The following is a 19,877-nucleotide window of genomic DNA, read 5'->3' as shown; positions in this document are numbered from 1 at the left end:
TATCACCAATAAATTAACAAACAAGTGTTGGCAAGGATGTGGAGAAAAGGTATTTCCCTCATGCACTCTCGGTGGGACTGCAAACTGGTACAGCCAACAGAGGGAACAGTATGGAGATTCCTCACAAAACTTAAAACAGAACTACCATATGACCCAGCAATCCCACTTTTCTGGATATTTAACTGAAGAGAATGAAAACACTAATTTGAAAGACATATGCACCCCTATGTTCACTGCAGAATTATTTACAATAGCCAAGATATGGAAGCAACCTAGGTTTTCACTGACAAATGGATAAAAGGATATGGTGTACATTACACAATGGAATATTTCTCAGCAATTAAAGAATGATATTTTGCTATTTGAAACAACATGGATGGACCTAGAGGGTATTATGCTAAAATAAAACAGAGAAAGACAAATCCTGAATTTCACTGTTAAGTGGCATTTTTTTAGAAAGCAGAACAAACAAAACTAAAAAACAGACACACGCAAACAAAGAACAAACTTAAAGTTGCCAGAGGGGAGGGGTGAAAAAGGTGAAGGGGAATATAGTCAATAATAGTGGTAAGATGGCATGGTGACAGATGGTTACTAGACTTAGTGCGATGAGCACATTGTTAGGTATATAAATGTGCAATTACTATATTGTACACCTGAAACTAATAGAATATTGTATGCCCACTCTATCTAATCTATCTATCTATCTATCTATCTATCTATCTATCTATCTATCTATCATCTGTTATTAACCCTCACCTGAGGATATTTTTTCCATTGATTTTGAGAGAGAGAGGAAAGGAGGGAGAGGGTGGGAGAGAGATATTGATGTGAGAGTCACATGAATTGGTTGCTTCCTGAATGTGCCCCAACTGGGGTTGGGGATAGAACCTGCAACCCACATATGTGCCCTTGACCAGCAATCGAACCTGTGACACTTTGGTGCCCGGGCCAACACTCTAACTACTGAGCTACACCAGCAGGGCATTGACTATATTTTAATTAAAAAAGACAGGAAGACAGTGCAGTTTAAAAAAGGGCAACTGTAGAGACTAATCCAGCAGTGTCCAACAGAATTATAATGTTAAGTCACATATGTAATTTTAAATTTTCTAGTAGCCACCTTTAAAGACTACAAAGGGGACAAGTGAGATTAATTTTAATAATATATGCTACATAACACAATATATTCAAATGTTATTTCAATATGTACTCAATATAATAACACAGATGAAAATAAAAATAAAAACTTGTACTCCGAAAGACACTATTAAGAAAATAAAGAACTTAAGAGAAAATGTTTGCAAATCATGTATCTGATAAGGGTCTAACATCTGGAATATACAACTCAACAACAAAGACAAATAATTCAATTAAATTGTGCAAAGGATTTGAATAGACTTTTTTCTAAAGAAGATAGTCAAGTGGCCAAAAAGCAAATGAAAAGATGCTCAACATCATTAGTCATTAGGGAAATGCAAATCAAAAGCAAAATGAGGTGCTACTTCAGTCACTAAAAATATGGCTGTAATTGTTTTCAAAAAGAAAAGTAGTAAGTGTTGGTGAGGATCTGGAGAAATTGGAACCCTTATACATTGTGGGTGAGAATGTGAAATTGTACAGCTGCTTTGAAGTTTGGTAGTTTTCAACAATTTAAACTTAGAGTTACCCTATGACCCAACAATTCCACTCCTAATGTACCAAGAGAAGTGAAAAGATATGATCACACAAAAACTTGTACACAAATTTTTATACTAGCATTATTTACAATAGTCAAAAGGTAGAAACAACCCAATGTCCATCACTGGCTGACCAGGTGAACAAAATGTGGTATGTGTACACACACACACACACACACACACACACACACACACACACACAATGGAATAGTCTTCAGCCACAAAAAAGTACTGATACATGCTACAACATGGATGAACCTTGAAAACATTAGCCAGACACAAAAGGCCACATATTGTATGATTCTATGTATAGAAAATGCCCAGGGTAGGTACATCCACAGAAAGAGAGAGTAGATTAATGGTTTCTGGACTGGCAGGGGTATGGGAGGAGTGAGAAGTTACCGTTAATGGGTACAGGACTTCATTTTTGGGTGATAAAAATACTCTGCAGTTAGTTGTGATGGTCGCACAACCTTGTGAATATACTAAAAAGCCCTGAAATGGCTTATGCTTTAAAAGGGTCAATTTTATGGTATGTGAATTATAGCTCAATAAAAAACAAAGAAAAAAAAAATTTTCAACCCCCCCCCCCCCCCCACCAATGGGAGTATGTTCTCATCCTCAGGCATGCTGAGGCAGAAGGCTGAGAATTCACTGCTCAAAATGCTAGCACATGATAATCCTGCAAGCATATGATTCAATATAATAAATATTTCAACCTTTTCTTCATCAATAAAGCAAAAAATATTTCATTTATACATGTAAAACTGCTTTCATCCAACCTTTTAGAATTTGCCATTTTTGAAAGAATGCTGTACAAACTAGGTTTTAAAAATCAGACAGACAGAATTTATTACTTACTAATCAGTGAGTATTTTGGAAGTTTGTTTTACACTTGACCCTTCATCCCACAAATATTTATTGAGCACTTACTATGTGCAAAGCACTCTACTAGGTAGCGGAATACAGTGACAAGTCTCACAGTTTAATGTCCCTGCTGCTGCTGTAGAGCTAATGTTCTGGCCGGAGGGATATCAACCACAAAGTAGTAAGACATTACCAGAGAGTGAATGGTGACCTTGAAGAAAATAAAATGGGAGTAACCTGGCCTGAAGGGGCATTACCCCACAGAATGTCCCCAGGCTTGGGTCCTATTTGGGCATAGCAGGAGCCAACATAAAAATACCAACAGAAAGAGCAGCACTGTTAGGAGTTACTAGCATGTTCTGTCTCTGAAACAGAGATTTGGGCATATGATATCCAAATCAGCCTTCCGAACAGAAGTGGGTGAATAATACTCAACAGCACAATATTTTATTTTATTTATTTATTTTAATACAAAGCTTTGGCATTAGCAATTTTATGAAAAAATAAAATGTACTAAAAATAAATGCTTGTATGGCATGATTGGTAAATGATGCACAAAAATAGGTTCTTTTTTTCCTTCAAGGCAATCAGTCAGAAAGCAGTGTGTTTCTTCTTTAAAACCATTCTACCCTATGGAATAAAAGCAAAAAAGACAGGTCAAGAATTAGTTAAGGGTAGTTGTCAATGTTTTAAAATAACAGAGAAAGTAACCCTAACTAAAGGGTGGCCTGGGACTGTCCCCAACTATTTCCCAACCCCATCTTATAAAGTAGTAAGCCATTAGCATTTTCCTTAACTCAGCAGCTTCAGATCTGCAGTCAAGTGGTGTAATCACCTTAGAAATGTGTTAATAGTCCCAAAAGAAATGCAGGGAAAAGTGTAGGCTAACAACTTCTTGATTAAAAAATGTGGGGACATTCTACAATTGACAACTTTTCCTGTTTGAATACGTTCTAAAATGCTGAGTGTCCTGAAATCCGTAGCTGTTGTCCTTAAAATATGCTTCCCCTTCATCCTCAAACAAGACTGTCATTATTTTTTTGAAATAAGATTTAAAGAGTACAGACTTTCAGAGATGTATGGCTCTTTCATGGGAATTCCCCAGATCATGTGTCTGTGTCCCTAAATCAGGTGCCTGAAGGCACCTCAAGTCTTTTGATGCTTCTTGTGCTGCCCTCAGGCTAATGCTGCACCCTCTGCAGCCTGGCATTATGGGACTGCCCTAGCTTTCTGAACGCTGTACAGTCCAGTTCATTTCCATGGTTCCCAAATCATGTCTTCAGTTCTGCTCTTTTCTCTTTGCTGAGTTCCAGATCCCTATTTCAAACCATTATCTTTGTTATACAATTCTCTAACATTTCCTGATTTCATCTTCTTCCTTATCACCCTGAGTTCCTCATTCAACTCCGTATTTTTACCTCACTTATCTTCCTAACACCAGTGTACCACGCCAAAGCAACTTCTTAGCCACTAGGAATTATCTTTATTCTGAAAAGCCCTACACATTACTCACGATTTACAAGAATAAAGTTCAAATTCTAAAGTCTGCCTACCACTGCCACTACCACCTATAGCAGACACATCAAACACACAACTCCCTAAAACTGCTCTGCTTTTTCCTCACTTTGTATCCTAATTATGCCAGAATGTCTTTTTCAACTGCCTAAGGGAAAAGTGGCAGGTGTCCCGTGTCTGTGTGATAATGAGTGACAATGTTGATTTTACTCAGGCACTTGCCTGCTCTGCAAGTCATGTCAACCAACTGCAGTACACCGAGCAGTGCAGCCCCTTGTCCTCAGGGCTCCTGCATGGCCAGGCCTGGCATTTAAATGAGGGCACACTGGTATCTAAACAAAAAAAGACCTTCACAACAACTTCACATAAACTCTATGTTTTATTATTTATTCTAGTTCATATGTAAGATAACACATTGTTTTGATAATACTTCCTCAGAAAAGCTGGATATCAGATAAAAGGACTTTAAAAAATATATTTTTATTGTTATTTTAGATAGGGAGAGAGAAAGAGGCAGAGAGATAGAAACATTGATGTGAGAGAAACACATGGATTGGCTGTCCCCTGCATGTTCCCTGACCAGGAATTGAACCAGGATCTCTCAGTCCATGAGGTGACACAAAATCCACTGAGTCACACCAGCATGGCAGAAATAAGGACTTTTAATGGGTGAGTGAAAAATTTTAAACTTACTTTACTTTGCTGTACTTAAAAAAAACCCCACTTATCTTTATTGTTGAATGTATTACAGATGTCCCCTCTATTTTCCCCCACTGACCCTCTCCTTCCCACTCCTGCCCCCATCCTGCATTCCAAACAATATTGTCTGTGTTTACTGGTTGTGCATATATGCATATAAGTTCTTTGGTTTTTCTCTTCCTGCACCACTCCTCCCTTGAGGTTTATAAATCTAACAACAAATTTGTACTTCTTTCTTTTTTTAAATTAACTTTTGTTACAGATGTTACTCCTTTATTCCCTGACCCCCCCTCCCCCCAGCATTGTTGTCTATGTCCACTGGTTATGCATGTAAGTTCTTTGGTTTATCTCCCCCACCCCCACGCCCCTCCTTGGAGGTTTGTCAGTCTGAACCCTACTTTTATGTCTCTGGGTCTATTTTGTTCATCTGCTTATTTTGTTCACTATATTCCACAAATTAGTGAGATCATGTGATATTTGTCTTTCTCTTACTGGCTTATTTCGCTTAGCATAATACTCTCCAGATCTCTCCATGTCGTCTCAAAGGATAAGAGTCAATTTGTATTTAATCCCTTCACCTTTTATGCCTATCGCTCCAACCCCCCTCCCATCTGGCAACCAACAAAAAGTTCTCTGTATCTGAGTCTGTTCCTGTTCTGCCTGTTCATTTTGTTTGTAGATTCAATTGTTGATAGATATGTACTTATTGCCATCTTATTGTTCACATTTTTGTTGTTCTTCTTCAAGAAGACCCGTCAACATTTCATATAATACTGGTTTGGTGGTGATGAACTCCTTGAGCTTTTTCTTGTCTGGGAAACTCTCTTTATGTCCATCAATTCTAAATGATAGCTTTGCAGGACAGAGTAATCTTGATTGTAGGTCGTTGTTTTTCATCACTCTGAATATCTCTTGCCACTCCCTTCTAGGTTGCAGTTTCTTTTGAGAAATCAATTGTCTTATGGGATCTCCCTAGTAGGTAACTAACTGCTTTTCTCTTGCTGCTTTTAAGATTCTTTGTCTTTAATATTTGGCATTTTGATTATGATGTGTCTTGGTATGGACAGCTTTGGGTTCATCTTATTTGGGACTCTCTGTGTTTCCTGGCCTTGTATGTCTGTTTCCTTCCCCAAGTTAGGGAAGTTTTCCGTAATTATTTTTTCAAATGGGTTTTCAATTTCTTGCTCTCTCTCTCTCCTTCTGGCACCCCCATGATATGAATGTTGGTATGCTTGAAGTTATCCCAGAGGCTCCTTACACTATACACATTAAAAAAAAAATATTTTCCTGTTTTGCTGTTCTAATTGGGTGTTTTTTGCTTCCTTATATTCCAAATTGATGGTTTGCTTCTTGGCTTCACTTACTTTACTTTTGATTCCCTGTAAATTATTCTTTATTTCAGTTAGTGCATCCTTAATTTTTGACCGGTCCTTTTTTATGCTCTTGAGGTCCTCACTAAGATCCCTGAGCATCCTTATGACTAGTGTTTTGAACTCTGTGTCTGTTAGATTTCTTATCTTTGTTCTGTTTCATTCTTTTCCCGGAGTTTTGTTCTGTTCTTTCATTTGGCACATTTCTTAGTCTTCTCATTTTGGCTGCCTCCTTGTGTTTGTTTCTATGTATTAGTTAGAATTGCTATGTCTCCTAGGCTTTCTAGGTTGGCCTATTGTAGTAGGTGTCCTGTAGGGTCCAGTGGCACAGCCTCCCTGATCACCCATGCTGGTCCCTTGAGGTGCACCCCTCGCGTGGACTATACACCCTTCTGTTGTAATGCAGTCTGGACTGCTGTTGGCACGTCAATGGGAGAGATTTACTCAGGCTGATCAGCTCCAAGGACTGGCTGTGCCCACTGGCCACTGATCTGACTACCTTGAAGGACCAGCTGTGCAGGGGCTCACCAAACAGAGCAAGACTTACTTTAGCAGGGCTCTGGTACCCACTGATTCCACTCCTTGAGCATCTCGCTTGTGGAGGTGGTGCTACACTGTGTTCTGAAGCACTGGGTGTGCTGGCTCTGTGGCAAGGTCAGCCACTGCCTATGTTCTACCCAAGACTACCACGCATAAGCTACAAAGCAATCTGCAGATGGCTGCTTCTTATGTTGGGCTTGGAGATGCCGAGTCAAAGCCAAGCTGTGAACCAAGGCTGGCTGCTTCTAGTGCCTTTTAGTGAGAGGTATGGGGCTTACTGAGACCAGATGCTGTTTGAAAGAATTTAACAAAATCTGAAGCAAGAGACAAGACAGGCCAATCCTATGGTAAAGCCACTGGAAACAAAAGTTGGGTGGGCAGGGCCTCAGAAAATCACTAGGGCGGAGCAAACAATGTGAGACAGATTGCTGGAGTCCCAGATATGGCGGCTGTCTGCCAGCCCTGTGGGGGAAGAACTCACCAAAGGAACAACAACCTCCATCAGGATGCCTGTCTGGGAGAAAGCTGCCTCTCTCGCTCTCACTCCAATGCCAAACAACTCAGTTCTTCCCCAATAACTCAGTTCCTCCCTGTATGTCTCTGGCACCTTTAAAGCTGCCTCCCCTGTGCTGGAGCCTGGAGGGAGGGAGTCCTAGTAAGTCCAAGCATGGCCCTTTAAGAGGAACTGCCAGGGATCAGCCTGAGCTTCAATCCTGCTGTTTTTGTTTTTTTTTTTTTTTTAATCCTCACCCTAGGACACTTTTGCATTTATCGTCAGATAGAGTGGGAGGGAGAAAGGGAGGAAGAGAGAGAAACATCGACGTGAGAGAGACACATCAACTGGTTGCACCCACATGACCCCAACTGGGGCTGGGAACAAACTGCAACAGAGACATGTGTCCCTAGCAGGAACATAACCTGGGACTCTCTGGTCCAAGGGCCGACACTCTAACTCCTGAGCCAAATGGCCAGGGCATGTGGCTTCTTTAATTTCGTAGTTGTAGGACTTCCATTCAGCTCGATTTCAGGCAGTTCTGAATGCTGGCTGTTTTTTCCACTGATCCCTTCTCTAGCTATAATCTGTTCCTCCTGTTGAGGCATCATATCCCGGAGAAACCAATTTCTTCTGTGAGCCAGTCCAGAGCCAAAAGGTCACCTTGAGCCACACTAAGTCTTCAGACTAGGTTCTTCAGCTCCAACATATGCCAGGCAGGAAAAGAGGATGGGCAATGGTGCAGACCCAGGTTGGAAATGTGGATCCCAGGGCTTGCCCACTGAGGGCGGTAGGTGAGGGGTAGCCAGTACCCACATTGGGTCCGCTGTTTGGCTCGGTGCCTGACCCTGGAACACTGTGGTCCTCAGACATGGCCTCAAGACTGAACTTTGCACCTGGAAAATCAATCTGAGACACTCAAGCGCCTCCCATTAGTCTCCAAGGGGTGGCCAGCTCTGGGGATGGGGGCTTGGATGCCCGAACCAGGGCTTCTGTACTTTGCTGTCTTTTTAAGAAATTATAAACTAATGCAGCCATAACATTAAAGGTACTTCTGGGGGGGGAAAAAAATGACTGCCAAAGACACTACAGGTCCCACTGCCTTTAATTCTCTCTTTTTTTATTAATCCTCACCTGAGATTATTTCTTCCACTAATTAAATTTTGTAGAGAATGGAAGGGAGAGAGGGAAGGAGGAAGAGAAACATCGTTGTAGGAGAGATACATCAATTAATTGCCTCCTGCATACACCCCAACCACGGCCGGGTATCAAACTTGCAACTCAGGTTCATGCCCTTGACTGGAACGCAAACCCATGACCCTTTGCTGCTCTGGCAGACAGTCTAACCACTGAGCAACACCAGCCTGGGCTTTCATCTTCTTTTTTGTCATCCTGTTTTTAGAAAATCAAATGTGTCATCTTCAACCACATTGTTTAGAGCCTTTAAATGGCCCTCTGGAGAAGTCAGAGACAAGTGGTGTAAAGGGAAGAGACTGGCCCAGAAACACTGGGTTTTAATGCCATGTTCTGCTTCCTATGGCATTTCTTGAGGTCACTTGGCGCGTATGGGCCTCAGGTTACTCCTCTGTATATATCTCAGGCTCAGGGTGGCAAAAAGAAGAAGTAAATATTCAGAGAAAGAAGAGGGTTCATTAACCACCCAGGCAAGTTAAAATTTTTGCTGGTATTGCTACAAGAAAGGCTGTCACAGAAAAATAAACAAAGATGGGTGCTAGTGAATAAGGTAATAAATTTAGAACTAAAAACTCAAAGTTCTTCAGATCAGTGTTTCTCAAACTTATTAATGGATTGTAAAATCAATGTACAAGCTCATGACTAGCATTAGCAACAACAAAGTACAGAGGACAGGAGAATACTACATGTAAGAAGAAAAATGTCTATGAAATTTCTGTCCCAGCTATACACATGGGAGTCCTGGGCCACAATGTAATATGTATTTCTTACAGTGGGAGATGATCTATAAAAGGCAGCAGACAACCCAGCCCCTTTCCTCTGGCTCTGATCACTCCCAGGAAGGGACCGTTTGGGACACACAGCTCAGAAGGGATGTTCAGAACTGGAAGGAATCTTAGACTTCTACCTGATGCAGAATCTGTCTCTGAACAGCTCCAGCTTTGTAGCTTCTGTCTGAATAAGCAGGTCCTGGCCAGCTCACTAACTTTCAAGACAGCCCATGTCATGGTGGACAATTATGACTGACAGAAAATTCTTTCTTACATTAAATGGAAATCTACCTCCCTGTAGATGTCTCTAGAACTACACAGTTAAGTGAGCCCTGGTTAGTCACCATGGAACTGTTAGGAGTATTAACAGGGCAACATGGGGAGCTAACAGAGTCCAATACAGGAGTAAGTTCTTAGTAGATGCTATTCTCATTTCTGGGAGTCCTTCAAACAAACACCTGGAGACACCTCTCATCTCACCCAGGTTCCTCTTTTTTTAAGCTAAGCATCCCCAAGACATCAAATGATTAATTTTAGACCCTTTTATATTGAGATATGTCAGTGTTCCTCTTAAAGTCTGAGCAGAACAATTCAGAAATATTGGAGAGTAAAACTAGGTATCAATTCCTTCAACCTGGTCTAGACATTTCTACCATGATCCCTCTGAGGACAGCTCATGAGGGATACTAGTGAGACAGCCTAAACCTGCCTGCTGCACAGCCAGCACTTCCTGGGTCTTCAGTAGTGTTATAGGATTTGACATTTGTTCCAGCTACTTCACCATGCTAACCACAGCCAATTCATTTCCTCCTGCCAAGACTGTTTCAATCTTGAATGTTTGGGCTATATTCCTCTGCAAATTTTAGGACATAATTTCCATGAATCCAAATATAGGAACTGAGAATGGGCTGTAGAAAATACCTAACTGGCTCTTCCACTCAATTCAGAATCTCTCCTATATCGTCCACAGATCTTATGAACTTGTTCCTCAAATAAAAAACAAAACAATGACAATATTTACTTTTCTTATATTGAGAGAAAATTAACTTGATACAAATATAAGCCTGTAAATGCTAGGCCTTTAACAAAGTTTATTTGAATAATAAAGTAGAGAAGAAAACCTCTTTTGGAAATCGAACTTCAATAATCTTGCTTACTTAGGTACTAAGAAACTGAGGTATGAAAAGCAAATATATAAAAATATATTTACCTTGTGTTCATTTGCTTCTTTGACTACTATCCTGTTTATATTATAAAGTCTCAAAATTCACTAGATTTGTAGTGTTAAAAAAATTAAAAGCACAATTAGTTATAGTTGAATACTTAAAAGAGTATTTCATCACAATAGAAGAATGACCCCAGATACACACTTTAAAAAAAAAATACCAGCCTATTCTTTTTGTTAATCCTTACCCGAGGATATTTTTTCCATTGGGATCAAACTTGCTATCCAGGTACGTGCCCTTGACCAGAAACTGAACACAAGACCCTTTGGAGTGAGGGTCAACACTCTAACCACTGAGCCACACAGACCAGGGCAAGGTACCCAGAGTTCTGATTGACTTCTGATTTAAGTCAATAGCGCCAAGCCCTGGGTAACCCCTCAGAGGTGGTGAGGGAGGTGGCAGTGCTTTCACCCCTAGGGAGCTGCAATCCACGCACTGTGGGTGGAAACCTAGGCCTACCAGGTGGCACCACATACCTGCCCTTATATCTGGCCAGTACTGCTTCATCTTGCTTACAGATTTTCACAAGTGACTAGACTGGGTCAAGGTCTTGCTTAAATCACAACACAAGTTCAGTATAAAAATGTCAGAAAAGTAAACTAATTAATAGAAGACTATCCTACAAATGAATGAAGTTACCTAGAAAATTAAAAGGGAGCTATTAAATTGAAAAGGCAATCTCATTTTGGTTGTAAGTTTTTGGTAAAGGCAAAAAGGAAGACAGATTTGAAAAAATTCATTAATAAAGAATACTTATACATTTATTTGCTAAAATAAACTTTTCTCTGGAATTAAAATTTTTTCATCAACATTTTGGGGAGACAATGAGTGACTATTGTCTTCTACAATGAAAAAGGCTTTTTAAAAAAAATTAATTTACTTTGTTACAGATGTTTCTCATTTTTCCACCATTGACACTCTCCTCGGTTATGCATACATGATTATAAGTTCTATGGTTTATCTCCTCCCTCCTATCCCCACCCCTGAAAAAGGCTTTTTAAGAAATTAATTCATGTTATAAAAAAATGAACACATAAAAGCACAATAGGAGAGAAAAACACTGTCTAAATTAAGATAATCACCATTAATATTTTGGTGACTATCTTTCATGCATTCCCCCATACTCTCTCACACTCTCTCAATCTCTCTTTAAATGGGATCATGAAAATCATCTTTCAGGGTGGTTTTGATTGAAAACACAGAAATAATATTCAAATGAATAATTGCAGTTTCAAGGCTCATGGGAGAAGGATTGAACTAAGACATGGATCTAAGATCTATGACTTAGATTCTGAGTCATGCAGGCATTTATGCATGGAATTGAAATATGTCTCAGGTACTCTGATTTCTAATAGGTAAATGCCTACTGGGCATTCGCTAAAATATCTGATGCATGAACTGAGGATCTGGCAGATTCTGATTGGCAGCAAGGTGACCATTAAATTACTTAAAATTTTTTCTAAAAGTGCCAATTTGCTGTGATTGGTTTTCACTCATTTGTGAAATCATCTAGTCTGATGGGTCAGTATGGGAGAAAGCAAAAGAGATGATGGAAGGTGAAATAAACATTTCCCTCCAAACTATGGTTTGAATCAAAGGCACTTACAGAGCTTTTATCACTCTGTAATCTATTTCATGAAAGAAAAGTAAATTCATTTGCCAAATGATAAAGGCAGATGGCTAAAAATCTCAGTGGGCTAGCTCTCTCTACAGAGCACACCCTCACCTTTTCTCACCCCCTTCCCTCAGTTTTCCTGCCTTTCTTTCTCCAAAGCTCCAAAGGATCTTCTTTTGCCTCTGTAACTTATTTCCCGAGCCCATTTCTTCTACAGCTCACTTCTACCTCTGTGACTTTCTAAATAAACAACAACAAAAAAACCCTCAGCAGAAGTGGTTGGCTAACATTTATTGAGCACTTATTATGCACAAGGCACTGTGCTAAACACTTTATATGCTAATTCTCACAATAACCCTATGAAGCATTCCTACCATTATCCCTGTTTTATGGATGACTAAAATGAACTTCAGATAAATATAACTTCCCAGCTCTCACAAGTTAAAAATGGAGAAGCAGGAATCATATCCAGGTATGTCTGCCTCTAGAATCTGAGCAGTTAACATTGTGCTGTGTTGAAGTAAAAGTGCACCAGGTGGGCCCAACACAACAGCCGCTGATGACCTGTTGGATGAGGCTGAGACTACACATCTGAAGATTGAAGAATGCCAACTGACCATGGCATCCAACACGCCATCGTTCAGGGATGCCCAGGGCACTCCCTACAAGCATCTAGCCAATAGATCAGGTGAGAGGTAATAAAATCATCTCACTAAGGTGGAGATTGCTTATCCATAGTTTCTATGGTTGAACAATGAGCATTTAATTTAGTCAATTACATGAGCTTGGTTGATTATGAAAGTGGCAGACATACTTGAATAGACAGCATGTAAATTCCATCTTTACCATTTATGTTCAAATTTGGGCACTGTCCCAGTGACGCTTTCATCTTGAATTAGTTTGCCTGAATACTGGTAAATGACTGAATATTATCCAGTAAATGCCCCAAATTAAAAACAAAACAAACAGAACCAAAACCCTTTTCTATATCTTACTCCTGTGGAAAGCTAATGCTGGAAAAATCACTGGATTAAATTGGACCTTAAAAGTCATCTAGCCCAATTTTCTGTCCTCTGAAAAACCTCTCACCTACAGCAGCTTTGACAAGTGACATCTAGCTTCCTAGTCCTGGGCACTTCCCACTCTCCACAGCAAACCACCTTACTGGTAAGTAGCCTCACTGACAGATCTTTTTCCTTTTACTGAGGTGAAATTTGCCTTCCTATAACCTACCCTTTGGTTCTCAGTTTGCCCTATCGAAATGTAGTTTACAATTACCCCCCAACCCCCAACAGTCTTCCCAACTGTTCCTTGACCTTCAGCCAGGGTACCAGTGCTCCACCAAAAGCTCAGTACATTAGAGTCCAGGTAAAGACCGATAGGCACATAGTAAAGGAGGATGTTCCTGTCAGTGATCAGGACACAAACATGTTTTATCCTATAACTGTACTGGTTCCTCTGGCATTTACATTACATTATTGATTGACTCTAAACTTGTGACTAATGAAAGCCCCTGGATTTTTTCTCAAGTGAGCTATTGTTGCTGAGTGAGCAAGGTGAACTCCCAGTCTGAGTCACTGTTCATGAAATAAATTGTTTGCTAGGTATGACCCCATTATAATCAGTATGAAACTGGTAAAAGCCAATTCTCACCATCTTTATGAAAATTACTCTCCATATTTTCTTGGGATCGTCTGGCACATGCAATGCAAAAAACAATTTGTTACTTACTCATTAGTATTCAAGCTAGCTGTGGCTCTGATGATCATGTAGCAGAGTGTGAGAGCACTGAGGAGGCCAAAACTGGCAATAATAAACCATTCTTCTGTTGACAAAGGAAAGGGAGGAAATCACTCTGGGGAGAATGCTTAAGTCAAATCGATGTCAACATTTCCCTCAAAAACAACGACGCAGACGTCAACGAAGGTGTTAGGCCCAAACTGGCCCAAGGAAGTGAAGCAGGAGGAGGTTTGCCAGAGAGCTACTAACTGGAGAAGGTTAGTGGAAAGAGTGGTGAAAGCTGCAAGGGAGAGAGGAAAGCACAGCCCAAACGTTTCTTCCAGTTCAGGTCCTGAGGTCTGTGAGGAGTATGGCCATCAAAAACTGTGTAGTGAAAATATGTATATAAAATGGCATATGGACATAGTTTTTTTAAGTTGTTAAATTAAGTGACAGTAAAGTGGACTAGCCATACATATAACCTTTCCTTCTTCATTTGGTCACTTTTGCATGGTTGTCATTCATTCTTAGAGAATAGCTTAGAAATATGGAGCAGTGCTTCCCAAAGGTCTTGTGGGCGTATCAAGCAGTTCACAGGCTGGCCTTCCACAGCATTCACTTCTACCTCTTTTCTCTTATGCATGGGTTATAGTCTTTACTTAAAAAGCACATTTTATTGGTGTCTCCAAAAAAGGACTACCTTTCACAACCCCACTGCTGGGAAGCAGCACTGGCTGTTCTGGCTCTGTCAAGCACTAGCAGGAAGGGTAGGTGATTCACAAGATACTTGGCCCATAAAGAGCTGAAAACCTCTGGTACATAGAACTCTTAGAAATTTTTATCTAGTCTTGCTCTAGATCCAGGAAGTCAGTTTATATTTTCCCTTAACTTTTCAGTCTCTATTGTAACATTCCAAAAACAGTATTTACTGAGAACCTTGAAAATAACCTGAGAACCAATTTAACATCCGAAAAGTTTGACCTCTAAAATGTTTCCTAGAGTATACACTAACTAGGGATGACTTAATAAAGTGTTACACAGTGAAATTCCCCATATATATGCAATAAGGCAGGCAGAAGAGATTCATGCTTGAAATGACAGCTGTTCACATGCAAAAGCTGTGTGTAACATGAGTGTTTCTCAATCTGGTTTTCATGAATCTTACAACTATGCAAAATAGTGTGTGCCTACGAATTTTTCTAGAAAAAGGCAATTCTACTTTCATTGGATTTTAAAGGTAATAATCTTTAATTCTCTGTCCACCTTGGTTTATATTATTAAAAGACTTAGCAAAGTTGTTCTTTTTAAATAACAGTATAGCCACTGCTTCTTGCAATATAGATTTCTCATTAGAGTGAAATTCTACGGTTTTTTTTTAAGTCAAAATAAACATTCAAGAACCCATATAAAATCCACCATTTTACCTGCATATGTTTTAAGTTAGGAAAAATGTATACTGACATTTTAAAAAATTAAGAGATGATTGGTCAGCAGTATCAAGAAGCTTAACACAGCATTAATTTTTTTCTACTTATAGACTTTTATACATAATAAGCAGACTAATTTTTAGAACTTCAACTATGTCTCTATGCTTCTGAATTCTGAATGCACCATCCATATATATGCATGGGATTTCAGGGATAAAAACTAGTAATCAAAAGGAAGTAAATACCATCATAACAATACTGAATGGGCTGAGAGGTATTTTAGCAAAGATCCACTGCAGCTGGGGTCTCGGTCACCTCCGTCCTCCCAGTGTGTATTTAGCACAGTGCCTTGAATATAGTGGATGCTGGTTGAATGCACTGTAGTTGCTATGGCACTACAGAGCTTTGAGGGAAAACAGAGGCAGCTTTGGTGTAATTTAACCACATGAATTTTATTTATTAACATGTATTAATTTTGTTAAAGGTGATTAATTTGACAAATTTAGTATATTTTTATCATCCAAATAGAAGATTTTGAAAGAACATTTCTACATAAACTATAATGGAATCAGTAATTAATGTTGTAGTAGGTGCTCAATAAATGTTGATCAACGAAGGGCCTACCAAAACTAATTAATAAACAAACAACTTTTATCTCTTTTATTACTACTAGATCAATTTATTTATTTATTTATTTTTTTTAATCCTCATCCGAGGACATTTTTCCATTTTTTGTACAGACAGAGTGGGAGGGAGAGAGAGGAAGAGAGAGAGAGGGAAACATCGATGTGAAAGGGACACATCGAGTGGCTGCCACCCGCACGACCAACCAGGGCCGGGGACAAACTGCAACCGAGGTACGCGCCCTTAGCGGGAACCGAACCCGGGCCTCTCTGGACCGCAGGCGGACACTCTAACCGCTGAGCCAAACCGGCCAGGGCACTACTAGATCAATTTAAAAAATCTAGAACATAAAACCTAAATGCCAAAGCAGGAAAATATGAAATGCAGTTAAAACAAATCATTGGGAAATGATTATTTATTAACATGTCAGAAATGGTCAGAAATGAGTCAAACCATATCAAAGACTAGTTTTACTTACATTGTAACTGAACAGTCCTTGAGTTTAGACAAATGATAGAATAAAACTTGGGAAATTATTTTCTAATAATTTTTGGTTGTTGAGAAACATATATACATTAATTGAACAGACCATACGAGTCTTACTATGTGAAGGGAAAAATCTTTCCTAACAGCTTTACCATTGTACAGACTTTGAGTTAAGTGGAGTCTCATTAGGTTTAGGGCTTGAAGCTAGAGGCAAGCAACAGCATATACTGGAAGAGGCAGCACCAGAGTGGTAATGAGATGGGTGAAGAGTTGTTAGATGAAAATAATAAGGAAAGAATGGAACTGAAAAAAAAAACAGCTGGCTGGTTATAGGTGAATGTCCACAAGGCTGTGTGAACGCCCACCAGCCATTCACACGTACTTAGGCCTGGCCGTCAAAACACCGAAGTACTTCACTTCTCATCAATGGTTCAGCAATGATGACATTCACAACTAGCCCAAGATCATGTAAGGCAGATTTCCCTTTGGTTTTTCTCCCACCTCGTGTATAATTATACCAAAGAGGTAAGTGCCAAAATACCAAACTTCATAAAAAGTGTGAAATGAAGTAAGCATCAACAGGCGGTCTCAGCTGTTCCTACAGTTGTGAATTTTTAGGTTCAGATTCTGGATTAGTTTTTCAAGAGACTGTCCCAGCCTGGGAATTAGAGAGCACTAGTGCTCACCATCACAATCCCCTCCCTGCATGATGCTGCCGCCCTTCTTCACATCCCAATATGACCTCTTAAAATGCCTGTCTGCATCATAATCATTTCAAAACATGTTTATAAACAGCTACTGAGACAAACCTCTGAACAGCAGCTTCTATAAATTCCCTATTATAAAGCACGTTTGTTATCCTCAGTAGCTGTTTTAACAAATGTACCCATTACTTTCTTGGTTACAGACAAAGTCACTGTCCCAGTGACTGCCTCAACTCTCCTCTTAGAACTGTCACCACACACCAAATAGCAGCATCAAATCTGCCGTTCGCCTGGGCACAGGGCCCACTTACTTGTTACTGCAATGTTGATCTCTCCCGTTCTAGGAGTGAGCTCTCCGTCCTGAGGAAGAGGCGAGATCCCCGAAGTTCGAAGTGACTCAAGGCCAAGGGAGTTGTCGTTGACGAGGTCACCTAGGGCTGATCTTCGGTTAACTGCCTGGGTTCTGGTGAGCCTCTCCATATCAAATGCTACATTATCAGTGCATGGCAAATTTGGCTGCAAAATATTTCCAGATTAAAAGCACTTGTAAGAATAACAATTTCTAAAGGTATGACACTGTGTTGAAAAGACTTAACCATGCAAAGGCACATGCCTGGGTTGCAGGTTTGATCCCTGACCCTGATCAGGGCCATGCGGGAGTCAACCAATCGATGTGTCTCTCTCACATTGATGTTTCTCTCTTTCTCTCCCTCGTCTTCCGCTCTACCTGAAAATTAATGGAAAAATATCCTCAAGTGAGGATTAACAAACCTAAACATCTAATCCTGACGGAGAGTATTACCGAGCTGCCTTGGGGCCAAAGTTTACCAAGTGAAAAGTGGAAATGCAAGTCTTCTGTTTAACACTATGGATATTTAGTTTCCCTAGCAACCTTCATTCTTTTAGCAAATAGCAGATAACATACTAGAAGCAGAGTTGGGAATGGTGGCTGACAGAAGCTTATGTACAGAGAAGTGAGAGCCTAACCAAAATCAACACAAATGGCTTCCTTGGCAAAATAATTTTGTTCTGTTATCACCCCAAAGCCCAATTAAAAAATAATTACAGCCCAGTGTAATAACTGGTGCTTATAATTAGTTAGGTTTATTATGTTTTTTTTTTATATATAAGGAACCATGGTAGCTTGTAATATGTCTTAGAAGCGTTTTCTTTAAAAAAGAAAGGAAAAAAGTATTAGCAGTTCAAAGAACAGGATTTAAAAAACAAAATAACCAAGAAGGCTAGAGGCAACAAAAGAGGCTAAGTTAATATTTTCCAAAGTGTCTTCTACAGTCTTTCTGGCAGCAGCTCTATGTTAAACCCCACAAATGGGGGTGATTTTGTCCCTCAAGGGACATTTGGCAATGTCTGGAGACATTTTATTGTGTGGTCAGCTAGTCATGCTACTAGCATTTAGCAGAGGCCAGGGACACTGCTAGTGCTCGTGGTGCTGAGGTGGTGAAACTCCGTTAAACTACAATGTCAGTGATCTCTGAAGACATGATAAATGGCGCAGGAACATCCATTTTAGGACTGCACTTAAACTGTCACGTAAGGGCATATTTCAAACAGGAATACTTAGATCTTCTTTAGGTTGCTGATCTAAAATGGGGAATTCATCTGTTGGGTCAAACTAAACTTTTTGCTCCATAAGATTATTCATTCACTCTTTTTTTGAGACCAGAAAGTGTTTTTATTATTTTTTTGGGGGGGAGGGGGGTCTTAAAAATCAATCCTGGATATATACTTCTCTCAAGGAAGAAATTATAATTAGAAAGTCTGAGGTCCTCGGTTGGTCAGTGCTGATTCACCTGGCCAGAGCTAAAGTGTTCTTTGTGCCCTTACAAAGCCACTGCCAAGGGTCAAGGTTTGCCCAGGGCTGCCACTGCCCACCTCCAACTGCTTGCCACTTACCAAAGCCCAGGAGAGAAAAGCCAAATTCAAGAGGAAGAAACATAATGATGACATAGTTTTGTATTATGCTGAATGCAGGAAAAATTGTTACTGGAATGGAGCTAAAAATCTATATTCTATTCCTTAAAAAAAAAAAGAAAAAAGATAATTGGGCCCTGGCCGGTTTGGCTCGCGGTTAGAGTGTTGGCCTGCGGTCCAGAGAGACCTGGGTTCGGTTCCCGATAAGGGCACTTGGTTGCAGTTGTCCCTGGTCCTGGTTGGGTCGTGCGGGTGGCAGCCACGTGATGCGTCTCTTTCACGTCGATGTTTCTCTCTCTCTCTCTCCCTCCCACTCTATCTGAACAAAAAATGGAAAAATGTCCTCGGGTAAGGATAAAAAAAGATAATTGGAATGAAGGAGATTTACATCCCTGTCCCTACCTCAGTTCTTCACCACACACATACCACCCAACAGAGGCACCCTCTGGAGGACCAGCACAGTTCTTCCCTTTCGCTTCTGGGAGTTTCCTGAGTTGGGCTGGAAGCAAGGGCCTGTTGGACTAACCAGGCTATATGGCAAAGAAAGCCGGTGTCTTCTCTAAGAGGCAACCATCCACTTGTGCTGTTCTGTTATACTTAGAGATAATACTACACAAAACAGGCAACATACCACAATTCCCAGGGCCTTCAAAATATTAAGTTTGCACATAGGACAGGTACAATGTTCACTAAGCCAGGGATCCACGCAGGATTTGTGGAAAACATGCCTATAAAAAAATGGAGAATTATATTAGAAATTATATAGTGAAAAACTACTAGGTCAAAGTGCAAAGAAATTGTATTAATGTATAGCTGACAGAAAATCTCTGGAACCCAATCTTATATATTGATAAGAATGTAAGAACTGACAAGTAGTATTTGGGTGTTTGGTCTTTTTATTCCACCAAATTCCAAAAAATATTTGAAAAAACAGGAAATTAATTAAGAATGAAAACAATGAATTATACCTTACATAAATCAGTTGTATCTTCTATAATAAAGCAGAAAAATAAAATT

The 19,877-nt window shown here is 39.9% G+C and overlaps 1 protein-coding gene across 5 annotated transcripts in view; it reads right to left on the bottom strand.

The window, feature by feature from the left end:
- RNF130 (ring finger protein 130) overlaps window positions 1-19,877 on the bottom strand; it is a 288,916-nt gene that overhangs the window by 59,574 nt on the left and 209,465 nt on the right. For 4 of the 5 annotated variants that reach the window (XR_004956501.1, XR_004956502.1, XM_036241177.1 and 1 more), the window contains exons 6-8: window positions 19,492-19,588; window positions 17,240-17,444; window positions 13,700-13,793 (exon numbers count right to left, since the gene is read on the bottom strand). Coding sequence is in view for 3 of the 5 variants with exons in the window: in XM_036241177.1 (XP_036097070.1) it covers window positions 13,700-13,793; window positions 17,240-17,444; window positions 19,492-19,588 (396 nt within the window). In the remaining 2 variants the exon portion in view is untranslated. Of the gene's footprint in view, window positions 1-2,989; window positions 3,177-13,699; window positions 13,794-17,239; window positions 17,445-19,491; window positions 19,589-19,877 lie in introns of those variants that run through there. The other variant, XM_036241178.1, reaches the window with a different exon arrangement.

This window comes from Molossus molossus, unplaced genomic scaffold, assembly GCF_014108415.1.
Source record: "Molossus molossus isolate mMolMol1 unplaced genomic scaffold, mMolMol1.p scaffold_m16_p_4, whole genome shotgun sequence".
In the NCBI taxonomy this organism is placed as follows: Eukaryota; Metazoa; Chordata; class Mammalia; order Chiroptera; family Molossidae; genus Molossus; species Molossus molossus.
Note: the sequence above shows the minus strand (reverse complement) of the source record. Positions and strands in the feature narration are given on the sequence as shown.